Here is a 16463-nt window from a genome sequence, read left to right on the forward strand (position 1 = left end):
TTAAAACTATGTTACATGTTTTTAATTCTGTTGATTTTAACAAATCGAATGTTTTTTGATAGCCTATAGCAATTTATGAAATAAATAATCATTTTATTTTTTTGTATTACAAACAGAATCACCACTGCAATCATTAAAATACATCTGCCTCAATAACACTGAATGTTTCAATTTGAAATCTCTCATCTAAAAATCACAGTTAATGTAGTTATTCTACTTTCATTTCTAAAAAAATTGCTATTGTTGGATACAGAAATTTCAACACAAAATACAAGTCTGTAACCTGTACAAAAACACAACATCAGCAACAATTTTTGGTTATTTTCTACGAAAAAATGTGAATATTGGGAATTCTTTCAAAAAATTCATACAAATACTACACTGCATTTCAGCCTGCCATTCACACTATGATTCAGTATGATGCTCAGAAAAAAAAAATCATTACTGTGTATTGAGCTAACTGAATGACATACATACATATACTCATACCATACTCATTTTTCAATAGGTTTTTTTTCTCTAGCCTTTTTTCAATTGAGCTATACCTGGATGGCCTATTACATAGATATGGAAATCTTCTAGAGTTGTGTTCTATATATGAAATTGTCAATATTATTGAAATAAACAACTATGCTTTTTTTTAGGCTATCCTGGAAAATCTTTTATAAATGTATTTGATCAGTAGTATCACTTCGTATGTATTTTTTATGATTTTCCAAAAAATTCAAATCAAATTAATTAAAATTGCTATGGAATGTTAGCACAGATATAAATTAGCATGCATGGTATAAAATACGATTTTGTTTGTAACATGGCCCAATATTAGGTTTACTAATTCCTCTATGTTTGAAAAATTGCCAATGTAAACATTTCAAAACCACCATAAAGGCTGTGAAAAAAATTTATTTTCTTTTTCGCTGTAATGAGAGCATGTATAATTGGGATAATGCATGAATTTGAAAATTAAAGATGTATTGTCACCCAAAAACATGAAAAATGAAGATTATTTAAATCAGACTTTGAATATGTTATTTTGTAGTTTTAATAAAGTTAATAAGTTCCATAGAAAAAAAAAATGTTTTCACTTATAAAATGACAAAATAAATGGTCAAATTCAACCAAAAACCCATTGGCTGGCAGCCAATTTGACCAAAGTACAGTTTTTTCAGGTAAATACATTTTTTTTCGATCAAATTTTTGGTGAAAGTGGATAACCATTATGTTACATTCAAATGGCATATTAAAAAAAAAATTGTACAAATTATTTTTTCAGGGGAACAATACATCTTTAACCGATAGGTAATTAATTGATAGGTAAGTAGATACTTAGTTTGAAATATGTTGGAAACATTCACTTTATGTTGCTAAGTTTACTATGCGATAAAGTGCATTATCACACATTTGTTACCCAACACTAACCAGTAATACCAGTAAAATGGTGTTAATACGAACACCAGAAACATAGTGTCAAGAAACACTAACATCAGTAATATGATGTTAAGTAACACTAACATCAGTAATATGATGTTAAGTAACACTAACATCAGTAATATAAGTAACACTAACATCGGTAATGTGATGTTTAAGTAACACTAGTACATGATGTATGTTACATAATACCAGCCACAGTGCTAAGATACACAGTCCATAGGTTAAACACTGTTCATACAGTGTTAACTAACACTAACAAAGGTCCTTTTTCATCAGGTATTTGATATAAGCTCACTGCCAGCATCTCCGGTAGAGTTGCATGTTTTCCCCATAACTGTTGACTCTTTAATTAATTCTGCATTTCCGTTTGTTTTCAACGATACTAATTCATGCTTCTCTTCGTCACTCAGGAATGATGGAGATAAAGGAAATTGCTCGCGGCATTTCTTTCGGTATAAGTTAGCTGCGTTGGGATTTTTGAAGTCACTTGTAATTGCTTCTAGAATAGTTGTGCATAACTGAAAAGGAATTTTGAAATTATCGATGTGCACAGAATGAAATAAGATAGGGAAGGGGTGTTTGATGGGAAGGGTTAATTGTGCTTGGTTTGGCCCAACCACTGAACGTGATTATGCTATAATTCAAGCCATGTTTAATTCATCAAGAATTGTTCAACCTGGTCAAGAATTGTTAAACCTGGTAAGAAGGTCGACAACCAAGTCAATGGTTGTGTTCAGAAGGTGAATAAGTCAGTGTTCAGTAGAGCATGTTATTCTTTGTTAGTGGGTTTACCACCTATATGCAAATTACCTTTAATAAAGCGTGTCAAGAGTTGTTAACCTGGTCATGAGTTCTTTAACCTGGACAAGAGGTTTTCAACCAGGTCAAGGGTTGTTTAACCTAGTCAAGAGTTTTTCAAACAGGTCAAGAAGTGCTAAAATCTGGTTAAGATGGTAAAATTAATCACAGAAGAGTAAAAAAGCAACAAGTACTAACCCGAGGTGTTCTATGTAACATGTTGTCATCCAAGTTAGTTAATTGAGATATGGCAGCCTCTTGTGTTGACGGGTCTATTAATACCTGCATCTTGCATCCTGTAAATAAATTTTAAAAACATTCTTATCTTTGAATATTAAAGTTAAAAAACAATGGTGTAAAAGTTGATTATCGCCTTTAGGTCATACATATTTTAAGAACTGGGCATTACAGTATGGTCACATTTAAAGACCAAACTAAACAATTTTTGTTCGATTGTTAATTTGCAAATATGGTAAATAATAAAAAACAAACAAAAGGAGGTTTGTCTTTACCTGCAAGCAGGTGTGGTAGAGACGTTGCATGGGTTACACGGAAATCTTTATTATACTCCTCAAGTTCCCTTCCATTTAACATTTTTTGCATTTCATCAGATATAACAGTGTCAACGGCTTCTGGTAACGTCTGCTTTTCCTTCACTGTGCACAAAAAAAGTGACAAAAGAAAGTGTTAATGTACATTAAAATTAACGCAAACACTTTGGTACCCAACATACTAAATATACCGCCAAAATGTTAAAACATAAACTTTGGGACATACCCCTAATATCACCTACAATTTGTTGGGTCCTGAAGGTGTCCCTTTAATAGGAGTTATACTGTATTTGTTTCCCTTTGCTTGTTTTACAGGAAAGCGTCATTTTATTAGGGTGACCCAATGGAGGGGTTATACTGTATTTTAGTATCAAGTAAAAAAATATATATTTTCAATAAATTCAATTAGCAGCAATAGCAATCAAAATTAAACTTGTAGCCTACTTGTGCATTTCCATTAAAAATATATAATTTATAATTTAAATAAAAAAATAAAATATTTTTACTTACGTAGCATGGCGAATTGAACAATACATTTATGTAGTTTGGGGTCGGAGGGTTCTAAGGCATACGCCCTCTTGATGGACTGCAACATTAATAGTACCTTGTCTGCAAGAAAACAAAATTTAAAATAAAAAATATACATAACCTTTGCTTATACAAATATAACTCCATATAATACGTACAATATTTATAAATTGTGTTTTCCAATTTAATTTGTTTTAGGCTAGGAATGGGATCTAAACTTTAACTAGTATACAGGTAACAACATTTGATATATTTAACGCATATGCAACAAAGTTGTTGAGATCTAAGCATTACGGTATAATTTTAGTGTAATAATCTTACCTTTCCTATAGTAGATATCGAATGCCAATAGATGGGTTTGAATCTTGTCCTTAGCTAATGTTTGTAAAGGTTTTAAGAAATAGAGTGCTTCTTGTAATGGGTTTTCACACTGAAACAAAACAAAATTGACAATGCAACAATGGTATGTGTGTGTGAACAGGTTGCTACAGTACAACCAATCTATCATAATAGAATACTTGCCTGAAAAGGGTATCAAACAATTGGTAAATAATATAAAATAACTATTCAAGTCATCAAATAAGCTTTAACTTATAACATTTCTTCTTTGCTTTAGCAAAGGGCTTAATTAACATAATTTGTGTGTGTGTGTGTGTTTATTTGGTGTTTTTTAAATGGCCATCCCAAAGATTTATTACTAGATGAGTGACCAAGTGGAACCGTAATACCTTGCCATATTAACATCGGCAAGTGTTCGAGCCTCACTCGCTCCTTGGTTCTGGTGGTAGAACGAGTCTTCTCGGATAAGGACTATATGGCTCATGTGCACTTTAAAGAACCTAGCACATCTTTCGAGACGAGTAGAGGGTTATCCCAATGGACTAATATACACACAGCCACTGTCACACACAGACACTTATCATAACTCATCAAGAGGGCCCCTTGATTGTCAGCATATGCTGTTTAGGGTCACCCCCTATAAATAAGGCGAAATAAAATATATATCAAAAAATAAAGATATGTGCTAGAAAGTAATAAAGTGAGTGATGTACTGTGATTATTACCTTTTCTAATTTATCTGGAATAAGTTCTTCTTCCTTCGGTCCCTCACTTTCTGCATCTTTCTTTTGTTTGCTATCAGACTTTATCTTCTGTTCCTCCTTTTCCTGCGCCTTCTTTTGCGCCCTTCGTTGTTTACTTTTTAATTTCTTCAATTCCTTTGGAGTTAGATTCTCGGTGTCTAGTTGGTCCATCCCGTCGTTATCTTGGATTGGCTTGTCATGTAGGTGAACGTAAACCTTCAAATAATTACAACAAATAATTATATAAGACGTCAACAAAATAATGACTTTATAACATTTAATTCGGACATCATAGAGAGTTATGGATTTTGATGCACGGTGGTGGATCAAGGATTTTGAAATAGGAGGCAGAGGGAGGGGAGTGGCAGGGTTCAATACCGTATATCCTCTGGTATAATCCCACCCAACTACAACACAAATTCTCAGTGAAACCTGGTTCAGATAAAACATCATTGTTAAGCATTTCTTGTAAAAACTCATCTGAGAGAGGCCTAAATCCAGACCAAAAGTCAATACTGGGACTATACCCGGGGATATGCTTGTTTGTGAAATTATAATTCCTCCGCATTCAATAGAACACAAATTGAGGATGAAGGTTTGTAGTGTTAAACTTATATTATAAATAAATCATATCTGTTCAGATATAGTATTTGATAGAAAAATATAATTCTTTTAAAACTTTAGATTTAGTAACGTAATTATACAACAATCATTGTAAATACATTTACAGCACAAAATATAATGAGTAAGAGATAACTAGATCATCTGGTTACAGTAATCGATACCCAGGTGTATAAATGGGTACTGGTTAAATCAAGACAAAACTTAGTGCTGATTACTAGCTGCATTATTGAAGTATGTTTCCATACATGTTTTTGTTGTGCAATAAGCGCTATATAAGAACGAATATTATTATTATTATTATTATTGGTAGAGCTAGATATATATCAGAAAATTATAAAATAAAGCAAATTGTATTTGTATTCCTGAAAATGTCATGAAAATCATTGTAACAAGACACTATACAATTCAGGATTACACTTTAATATGGCATACATTTTCCCCTTTGTAAGACACTGAAATCTATCTCACAAAGTCTACTTGTATGCAGAGTGTAGAAATACTAGCAAAACATATTTTTTACTTTGTCACTAACCTAACCCAGTCAATATGGTGAAATGGCTGCGAGGGCTTCACTTTATGGAACACCAGTGTAGTGTAGGAAAGATATGTTATTCTTACTCTACTAAGGCATTGGTGACAGTAGGAGCAATTAAATGTGAAAAACATTGGATATTCTCAAGTGACATTGGCTTTAAATAATTACCACAACAGCCTACCTCTATTGCCACCTGAGCAGCTTTGAAAAAGAACCTATGACGACGAATAACATCTTCTAAACGAAGTAGACTAACATACGCCCTCAACGTCATTTTCCGTAAACAGTATGTGTGAAAGTCAAATTGATCTTCATTTATTTCACAAAAATGCTGAAAAATAATATAGATTAAATTATAAAATACTAAATAATAATAATTTAGACAACTTTTTTGCTCAATTTAACCAACACAAATATAAGCAAAAAATATAAAGGTGAAACTTTTGGAAACTAAAGCCGCCGAAATTTAAACAGAGATTAAAGCAATATTATAACAATAGAAATATTTAAGTTAAGTAAATCACATTGTTATTTTGGTTTGTTCTTTTTTGTTTGTACTAATTGTTTGATCTTTTTTTTTTTAGGGTTACATGCTTAAAAGCACTTGTGCTTATTTTGTATCCCATTCCATTATCTTATTATTTGTATTGTATTTGTATATGTTTTTATTTTGATTATGGAATAAAAATGTCGATGAAATTGAATTGAATTGAAATAGCCCTTAAATGGATGTCCCATTTCATGTCAGCCCAACTGGGTACATTAAGCTGTCTACACTATCAAACTAGTTTGGCCTCAGACAGCAGTATCTCAGCTTGTTAATTAACTGGCTTGACGTACCCTATCCACTTGAAAACATTTCTTTAAAGCCTCTCCGTACTTTCCTTGTCGCTGATAACTTGACGCACACTCCGTCTGGAACCACATACATTGCATCTCATTTAAGTTTTCCATAGCTGCTACACTCTCCTATGTTAGAAAATAATATTTAAAAAATACATAAATATTAATATCTTTTTCTATGAATTTTTTTATCTGTCTATCTTAAGTCAATACTGGCAACTATAGTATAACCAGAATTTTCAGAGAAGTTTTCAGACAATGTTGATATATATTTTTTTGTGTGCTATCATGGAATAATTTATTTTAAAGGTTCGCTCAACACAAGATGTTTTTCTGCATCTGCCTTCAAACTCTGACCTTATATCATCATTTTTTGCATTGTATTTATTAACTTTTGTCTGCAAATAAATAATATAAATACGTGCATAATGAATTAACATGATGCAAGTAGTTTCCGATGTTGTCAAAAACTTTTTAGTGGAGCTGTAACTTGGTGGTTAATGTGCCTGCCTACCAATCAGGGTTCAACGCCGACCTAGTGCCAGGGTTGTAACTCGCAACTCTTTCAACTCCACTCTCTAAGCATCAAATGAGACTTAGTTTATAAGCATGATAAATTATAAACTAGTTTATACATCCTGTAATTGGCGAGTTTGTGCTCGCTGTTGGATGCGTATGAAATAACAAAAAAATATAAAAACAACATCTTACCCTTGTGAATTTACTGCACATGTCTTCAGCTTCTTTTACTAAGTTTCCCTTTAGTAGATACTTGGCACATTTAGAGTTAATAAACCGATCAGCCGTGTCTAATGATTGCGCTTCATCCATGCATTCAATCGCCTTCTGAATGTCCCCAGCATGCTAAAATATTATACAAGTACATATTGTCATTGTAACCGATTTGAATTATCTTTTGTGCCAGGGATCAATAACTTGTAAAAAGTGTTTTCAGTGTTTTTTAGAGCCCCTCCAAAAAATTAAGGTTGACACTCACTGTTGTTAAAAGATGACATTTTGTTGATGTATAGGGTTTCTACTGTGCATTAATGTAATTATGACGTAGTTGGCCAAAACATACGACCATTAAGTATAACATGCAATACTATGTAAAATAGTTATCAGTCTCTATCACTGAGTAAACCATTAATGCATATTTCTTGTGCATGCATTACATTTATGAGGAAAAAAAATATTAAAACTTCACAATAATTTCTTGATAATAATAATAATGCATAAAGTTCAACTTATAATTTGTTTAAATTGTCACAATTCACTGATCAGAGGTCAAGCAGTATGTTTGACCTGGTTATTGAAGGAAGACCATACAGTCTCAAACCTATCTACCTTATAAATCTTAGCTTTCACTACAAACAGTTCTATATGGACTGGCGTGTGCTCAATGGCTTTATCAATGTATTCCAACGCCTTGACTGAATCACCCATCATGTCATGGTGTATCGCTAGGTAATACCAACCCCACATCAACATCGATGGCATACCAATTTCTGCACTTGGATCTGAAAGAGCAAAATATAATGTTGCAATAAGCTAGTGATATTGGGCCTGTTTAGGCTTAGTTATTTACATGGTCAAATCTGACCTACACACCGAAGTTACCAATAACTATGCCCAGGTAAATAACTGCGCCTGAACAGGCCCAACTTTATGTTAAAGGCCAGGTACGGGCAAAAAATTTCTATTGATCATACATTCCAATAATTATCGATCTTTAGTTTTCCCTATGTTTCATAATTTTTCGGATTTTATTTGTGTTACACGACCTTGTTGAAAATAAGCACTTTCTTATCAGTGGGGGGATAGTTCAAATTACACAGTAAAATCCCTATTCTTTTGTACACAAATTTTGTAAATAGAGAGGCATTTTAAAAAGCTATGAAAAATAAACGGTGTGGTAAAAAATGTTATCAGATGACTAAATATAGGTAATATAACTTGAATATTACATTTCTGATATTTTTATTCAACTTCAGATTTTTATTTTCATGCTATAGCAAAAATTATCCACCGTATATCCACCATCTTTTTTCACCATCTAGGGAGTCACCAGACATGTTATTACATTAGGTTAACCACCTAACTACTGAAAAAAAGTCTTCCTGGTTTTTATGGAAGAATTTTGCCAAATTTTGTATTTGACTATATTAAGGGAAATTCATGTTTTTTTGTCTCGATTTCTGTTACAAATATTTGATTTATGTACAATTAACCAAATATTATATTTAAAATTGATGCCTGTAGCTTAGCTTAGTACAAATACAAAACAAGAGGGATAAGAAACAAAATATTGATATGATTCTTTTTTTTTTATGTTGGAAGAGGCTCAGAAACAAAGAAAGAAAACAAAAGTTTAATAAATTCTACAAACAACAATTAAACATTTTGTAATTATTCATTCAGAAAAATAAGATTACTAAAATCCCAGTCCCTAAAGAGGTCCTTATTTGGAGGTACACTGTAATGACATACCATGACCATATAGGTTTCCAGTCGTTTGCAGAGAGTTTACATGGTCCATAAGAATTCTCTCTATCAAAGCTGACTTCACTTTGTTTGCATACAATGCCTTGATATTCGTCATTGCTGGGGCCACTCCTTTCACTAATGCTTTTTGCAGATACATATCAATCATAACTTCAAATTCATCGCCTATAAAAGAGAAATTCATTCATTCATTCGGTTCCAATAACAACATACAAGAACACAACTTTGTTTAAAAGCAATACACAGGAGAATTAAAACTGGTACAAAGCTTACAATAAAACATGAAAAGCAGAAAAGACATGAAATAGATGATTTAAAATTAACCACAAAAGAACTAGCATAGCACAACCTAAAAGTTCTGCCTACGGAATAAATAAATAAAATTAATAAAACGATGTTGTTATATTGTAATAATAATAAACATAACAAACAGTAATAACATATTTTTTTTTTAGGGGGGGGGGGGGACGGGGGGTTAGACACTCTGTTTGACAGTCAACCTTTCTTTACTATGTAACTATGTTAGGCTCGGTCTACACTATCAAACTTTGTGACAAAAAATGTCATGTGCCCATATGTGGACATGATGACATCATATCAGTACCATATTTGGGCACATCATACTATTTTTGTCAAATTAGTTCGCTAGTCTAGACAGAGCTTTACATATGTTTAAATTGGATTGAGCAGTAAAAACTGATTTGCAGAAAGACTTTAACCGGATCTTACCATGAGCTACTTTCATCATCAGATGTTTTGGCATGGACGCTCTTGAATATTTTTCTGTAAATGGTTTGAATGCTGCAGCCTTTTCGTCATCGGTGTGACAGTCACAAGCAGTAGCGTACGACTCCAAGTACAGCTTGTTTTCAGGATTCCTCTCCAGCAAACCTTCATAGATGTGCGAGGCTTCTACTTTTCTGCCTAGCTTTAAAAATATCTCACCTGGGATTAGAAAGGTTAAACGATTGTCAATTAATCAATACAGTCACGTCATCAATAATAAAATGAATAATAATTAATAATATCAATAACAAATAATAGCAATAGCATACTTCTAATCATACAATGTATTTAACACATTTTATCCAAAATTGTACACATTTAAAGTTGGGTAGAATTTTCAAATCGTTAATGTTGAAAATAAACAACGAAACCGGTGATCGAGCCGAACCGCTAATATTTACAAATTGTTACCAAATCATTCATAGTTTTTTGGTTAAACAATATTAACATTGATTTTTACCAGTAAAATTGTTGATAAAATCGTACGTAAATCCCCTGGATCATGCTTAAAAGGAGAGTGTGGAGTGCAAGTTTATAACTTAAATTTACAGTTCAATTCAAACTATATAACCTATTTTTTTACGAATTAAATTCCTAAAACACACCACATTATATACCTCTAGTTTCCTGGACAGAGAGTCTATCGTTAATTTGATCTTCATACTGGTTCAGATGCCCGAGGGCTTCTTCTAGCTTCCCAGCATCCTTCATGACATCGTTTTGATAGAGTAAGAATTCACTATGTTCATAGTCGTACTGTTTTACCTGCTGAAAAAACAAATTAAAAAATATATTGTAATTCATCTTCAATTTAAAGATGTATTTCCCCCAAAACATGAAAAATAAAGATTAATAAAATCAGACTTTGAATAGACCATTTTGCAGTTTTAATAAAGTTATTCACTTCTGTAAAAAAATCAAATGATTATACTTATAAAAGGAAACGGTTAATTTTAACCAAAAACCAGACAATTTAAGTTTTCAAATAAACGTGGTACTTAAGCTTGGTTCCCACTAGGACGCGATGCAGCAACTTAGGTGCAATGTAAGCCAGGTAACCAATGACAAGTTTGTCATTGGACCAATTACTTGCGTTGCTCTTATGTTCTAGTGGGAACTAAGCCTAAGTTACATATGCATTGTACAGTCTGTACACATGATTCCATCAATTCAAAGACTCTTATAAAGCAGGTATGTTTTTATTAATTTTAAAAAGGTCATTAGGGAGGTTTCGAAACCTTACGAATACGATAACGAAAACGGATACATCACACATTTGTGAAACTTTTGAGCTGATCCCCATTTCATATTCGTAAAGCGTATTCGTGTTGACGAATATCACCAGTCATATTCGTAACTACAAAACGAGTATAGTTTTTGAGCTATGTTGCACATTTTGCATTTAAATCAGGAATGATTCATGATTATAATATAATTATACTTTTATTTAAAGTAATTTACTAAAGTAATTCACTAAAATACCAGGTCAATTTTGATAAATAGCAATTTTTAAAGTCCTTACTCGCTTTGATGTTACGCTGGGCCTAGGCAGCCAAGCATCAAGCAACACGTACCCGCGCTTCGCTCAAATTTACCGCAGTCATAATTTTGGACGGCACCCTCAATATTTCGTTGCCATGCGAAACAGATTTTTACTGGCTTGCGAAAAACGAAGAGTGTGTGACGTATCCGTTTTCGTATTCGTAAGATTGCGAAACCTCCATATTAATGAAAAAATAACTACTATATATTTACTGTTTGAGTTTTTCTATATTCTTCTAGTATATTTAATGACTGAGTATAGTCCTTCAGTAAATGATGTGCAATGGCGTATCCTATCCAGGAGGCTCGTTGTACTGGTCTTAGTTGCAGTAACTGGTACCGTGTATCCTGCAAAAAAAACAACCCCCCCCAATCATAAAAACAGACTATCATAAAAACGCACATTTAAATGCGATCGTCAGTGGCAGATCCAGGAATTTAATCAGTTTTTTTTTTAATTGTAAATTATTCAGTGAGCTTTCTTTTATATAGTAATATTATATAGTAATAATTTCTTTAATATACATTTTAGAATTTTAAATGTTTAAAAATGTACTCATATTATTTCCATTTTAATTGGCAAATAAAAATTGAATCTTGAGCTGATTTTAATCCAATATTTTTCTAAGTTTCAGTTAGACAATTATTTTTGTAAATTTGAATAATGTCATTTCTATAAGGGTTGAATCTTGGTTTTGTAACCTCTTACAAAACTGGATTGTTCTTACAGAAATGTCACCTTCTTAAAAAACCATTGAGACCGGCTTATGGAACCGGTGTTTGGGAGAGTTGGCTGTAGCAATAAGTGGCTAGCTACTTACTCTGTAGCCCTCCAGGTCCCTCATCTGAATCTGTAGCAGTGAAAGATCTCTCAGAATTTGAAGATTATCCTGTCAACCAAAAACAAAGCAACAGTTTAAAAAAAAAAAAAACATTATTATGTAAACAGGAAAACAATACAGAAAATACAAAGACAGATAAATAGCATAAAAGCTACATCAACAATTATGTGAACCTCCAACTGCTAATTACTAACTGTATAAACAAATTCCTAAATGGATATGTTGTGTATAAAAAATTAAAATATATTTAAATTCATATTAATATCCAAATTTATTTATTACAGTAAAAACAATGGCATCAACTAAAGCTACATTAAAACTAGTTACACTATCAAACAAGTTTGACAAAAAAGTGTGATGTGCCCAAGTACGGTAGTTATATACACAAATATGGTAGTTATATACCCAAATATGGTAGTGGTATGACATCATCATGTCCATATATGGGCACATCACATTTAATTGTCGCACAAAGTTTGAAAGTGTAGACAGAGCTTAACTCACTCAAGTGTAAATGTAGATTAAGGAATAATTAAATAGAAAGCATGGATTTCTTTCCATCCTGTAATTGTCGCATTGTTTCACATGCTTTCTGTGCCCCAAATAAAAAAACAAGTAATTAGTGTTACCTTATCCCACTTTAAGGCGTTCCTATAGCACTTGATGGCATCATCATACTTGCGATCAGATCTTTGAAGAAGTCCATAGACATGCCAACCTAAAGAAGACTGCTAAGGAAAGCTTTCAAATATTCATTGAAAAAAAAAACAGCTTTACGAGAAAATCACTGGACAGTTGTTACCCATCATTAAGGTTTAGTGGCAATGACAGCGTAGGCCCAGTGTTCTCACGAAGCAGGTTTAGGCAGCAACATTTCCCCAGACTATATTGGCTTCAATCGGTATTAAAAACACTTTTCTATGAGTGGTAGGTTAGATTCTATGCAAGTGGTATAACCAAACAGCATCAGTATCCTATAAATTCTGTAATTCTCACAAGAGCAATTATTATTATTATTAAGTTTTCTGTCGGGGTTTACCCCTAGCCTTTACTTTTCCAGAGGCACCCACAAGCAGTAGCGTAACAGCTATGCTCACTGACTAAACGGAGGGGCCCTGGAGCTTATGGGGGCCCATGAATTGTGCACAGAGGAAAAAACAGGCATTAAAATATATGTTAGAACTTGCAGGGCCAGTTAGGTTTCCTAAACTAGGGGCCTCAGGCCTCTGCATTATGCCACTGACCACAAGGTATATTTTCCTCATAGCTGGGCATCTCTGTTTCATATGCACCAGGTATAGAGTTATTAATGACAAGTGATTGGTTAAATATAGGCAAGGATACACACATGGCTCTTCAGATCATTTCTAAGACCTCTCCGAACGAGGTCGTACGCTTCTTCCTTCCGACCCAAACAATTCAACGTCAATCCTTTCATTGCAAGAGTTTCTACAGATATCAAAATAAAATCATTGATTAAAAATTAACAGAAAGCAAATTTGCTTTCAAATGGTGCAAAGGAGGAGTCATACATTATGGTACTACCTTAGTAATGTTATAAATATATATATTTTAATGAACAAACTAGCTAGATAAAACAGTATTTAAAAAGGCTTGATTAGGCTGATTTTGCTATTTTATTAACTTGTAGTAACCTTTACATGGTAGTCATTATATGCACTTTAGGTAAAGAAAAAGTTTGGCTAACTTTGCCTTAAATACAAAAATTCACTCCACTTCAACAGTAATATTGTTTTATTCTCATTTTACTGTAGGCAAATTGCCAAGGATAACCACAAGTGAATCCATTCACTTCTCAAAGGTGGTAATCCCGTTTACAAGACTAACATATACACAAGATGCTCTACATAAACTTATTACAAGTTTTTGGGAGTGGAGTTGCAAATTGTCATTAGAAAAAAACCATGGTATCACTTACAGTACTTTTAATAGGGATACCGAGAGCTGACTCCATTTTCATTACCACGATTAAACAGCGCGCACGTTACTATGCGCGCAATGTCATTGACGCGGTGTTTTTTTACTTTGGTAAACACTTTTTATTAGGTAATTGTTCTGAAAATAAATAAATTATAAATATATCCTTTTGAGTATATATTTATTTACCTATTATTCTATAAGATCAAGTATTTTTTATTTCCATTTCATTCAACCAAAAATGTGAATATAGTGGTTAAAAGATCGTTATCGCCTAGCGCGTATAGCTTTTGTTTACTACGAAACCCTCGGAAGGCTCAATGACCTACCATTTCAACCTTATTTTTGTAGTTGAGCCTCTTATGACCTCAAAATGTTTTTTATTCCTACACCAAGATAATATAGTTCCACATACCATGTGCTTGTTACTAAGAAAAATATTAATTTTAACTGCTAAAAAAACAATTTTATCCCGATATGAGGCCTTTATGATTCGAATATTTCATAGTAACAACCCATATACCATAAAAAATATCCGTTTAGTCCATTTTTTAAATAATTTTTGAAAAATTCCGAGGGGCTCAACTACAAAAACGCCATTTTATGGTATGATGTCATCGCAAGCCAATCAAACCTCCGCTCCGCAAGTCTCACGGTTGAACGATTTTGGATTCTCGCCCTTTGATTGGTTGACGCCATTCAACACACAGCGGAATAATTTTCTCGCGAGTGCCGTGAAGTCACATGGTGTCAGGCCTGTCCAATTACACAGGAAAATAATGCATTGAAATTCTTCGAACGAGGTTAAATAAACACTCTTTTTTATACAATAAATAAGTAATATCATATTTTATTGAATTTTACAATGTTGATATATAAAATATGTTACTTAAAATCGTGATTTTATATAATTATTTTTACGAAAAATGACTAGTTCATACAATTGTCGACTGAGGGCGCAATTTGTTTATATCGTTCGTGGCTAAAAACGATCATTTTCGGCGATGTTTTAAACCCTATATTTCGAAAAGTACAAGTCATATTTTCATAATTCTTTCTTTATTATAATATTGATACAAAATACTAACAGGCAATGTATAATTTGTTTGAAAAATATTAACTTTTAATTTTACATCGTTATCCCTACTTTTAACATAACATCTTACCTCCATGTTCTGCAAACTTTGGATTGCCCAATATTTGCTTGGAGTACTTCAAACCAATTTTGTATTGCTTGTGTTCGTAACATTTCTAAACATCAGAATAAACAAAATACACTTGCTACTTCTAAGATCAAACCTTTCAATTTTAGTGAAAAAAAAATGTGCTGTGCAATTTGGGCACTTGATCCGGTCGCACTACTTCGGCAACCTTAGCCCATCATAGCGAGAGAATCGCAGGCTACCTAGGGCTATGCCTAATTTTGCTGTCTAAATTTGTCGTTTCTCTAATTAAAACATGAATCATTTTATTCTTTATATTTATAACAATTCATTCTGTTAAGATTAATAATATTATTTGCATTAAATATATGCAAAATATTATTAGAGATTATCAAGCTTTCCTTTTCTTTATCAAATACTTTGCTCTGTTTGTAATTTTCTGCCCAATTTCAATTGAGTAACTTTGATTATAATTATTGAGCAAGGAAATCCATGCACAATTTTGGATTTCAAATTGCACAAACCATTTAAATTGTGAATAACATAGGCATAAGACGTATTTTGAAACAGTGCAAGGTATTTTTCTACAATTATGGCAGTAAACCCAGTCATAAGTTACAGGGCTATTAAATTGTCAATTGATCGTGCACCGTTTTATTTATAAATTATATTATTTATTTTGCTTTAACATAAAAAACATTATTTTCTGAAAAATTAAACATTGCATTGTTGTGAAGAAGATAGCCTAGCCTACTAGGCCTAGCCTAGCTAGGTGGTGTTTAATCACCATTACAAGTGATTTACAAAATTAATATTATTAGTTTAGGTTTAGTATTCACCGCCACTGAGAAACGGCTAGGCCTAGGCTAGCCGGTTTCCGTCTCATATTCTTTTTTTTCAATGCTGATAACCGGGTTCCCCCACCCAATCCGTGCGATCTCCACAAAAATTACCACACACAACCAAACGAGGTGTGTGTTCTCAATACCTATTCAAACATATAAATGTCAGTTAACTTACCAAAATTCGTTTAAATAAACTATTTTCTTTTGATGGTAGAGGTTGTGAGCTTGGCATTATAATTTCGTTGGTAAAAGAATGCCTTCTAATACCAATTCCAAAAGGAATTTTCCTTCGGCAAAAACCTCGTGGATATCCAAACGAGCCAAAATGGCCGACGGAAACAACGCATGCGTGTTGCTAATGTTGGAACATGATCGAAAAAATGTATTTAAGATCTATAAAAATCGTAAACGTATTTAATATCCTAGGCCTAATTACAAGATATTAATTTG

At 32.7% G+C, this 16463-nt stretch overlaps 1 protein-coding gene across 1 annotated transcript; it reads right to left on the minus strand.

Annotated features, from left to right (window-relative positions):
- LOC140050080 (N-alpha-acetyltransferase 16, NatA auxiliary subunit-like) lies at positions 1 to 16318 on the minus strand. The gene is made up of 19 exons (XM_072095090.1): positions 16189 to 16318; positions 15172 to 15256; positions 13412 to 13516; positions 12697 to 12785; positions 12047 to 12115; positions 11439 to 11573; positions 10301 to 10451; positions 9627 to 9842; positions 8883 to 9062; positions 7740 to 7912; positions 7104 to 7256; positions 6390 to 6518; positions 5731 to 5880; positions 4373 to 4606; positions 3630 to 3738; positions 3291 to 3389; positions 2742 to 2885; positions 2428 to 2525; positions 1 to 1949 (listed from the first exon to the last, which is right to left on the minus strand). Exons 1-19 carry the CDS (start codon positions 16243 to 16245, stop codon positions 1704 to 1706), a joined length of 2622 nt encoding a protein of 873 aa, XP_071951191.1. The 5' UTR covers positions 16246 to 16318; the 3' UTR covers positions 1 to 1703.
- Positions 16319 to 16463: the final 145 nt, after the last annotated feature.

Source organism: Antedon mediterranea, chromosome 5 (genome assembly GCF_964355755.1).
Source record: "Antedon mediterranea chromosome 5, ecAntMedi1.1, whole genome shotgun sequence".
In the NCBI taxonomy this organism is placed as follows: domain Eukaryota; kingdom Metazoa; phylum Echinodermata; class Crinoidea; order Comatulida; family Antedonidae; genus Antedon; species Antedon mediterranea.

Excerpts from the sequence above, each read along its gene's own strand:
- LOC140050080 (XM_072095090.1), bottom strand. The coding sequence starts at position 16,245 with ATGCCAAGCTCACAACCTCTACCATCAAAAGAAAATAGTTTATTTAAA. Across the intron at positions 7,913-8,882 it reads TGGAAACCTATATGGTCATG|ATCCAAGTGCAGAAATTGGT; the intron begins GTATGTCATTAC and ends TTGCTCTTTCAG. Across the intron at positions 1,950-2,427 it reads TGTTACATAGAACACCTCGG|TTATGCACAACTATTCTAGA; the intron begins GTTAGTACTTGT and ends ATTCCTTTTCAG.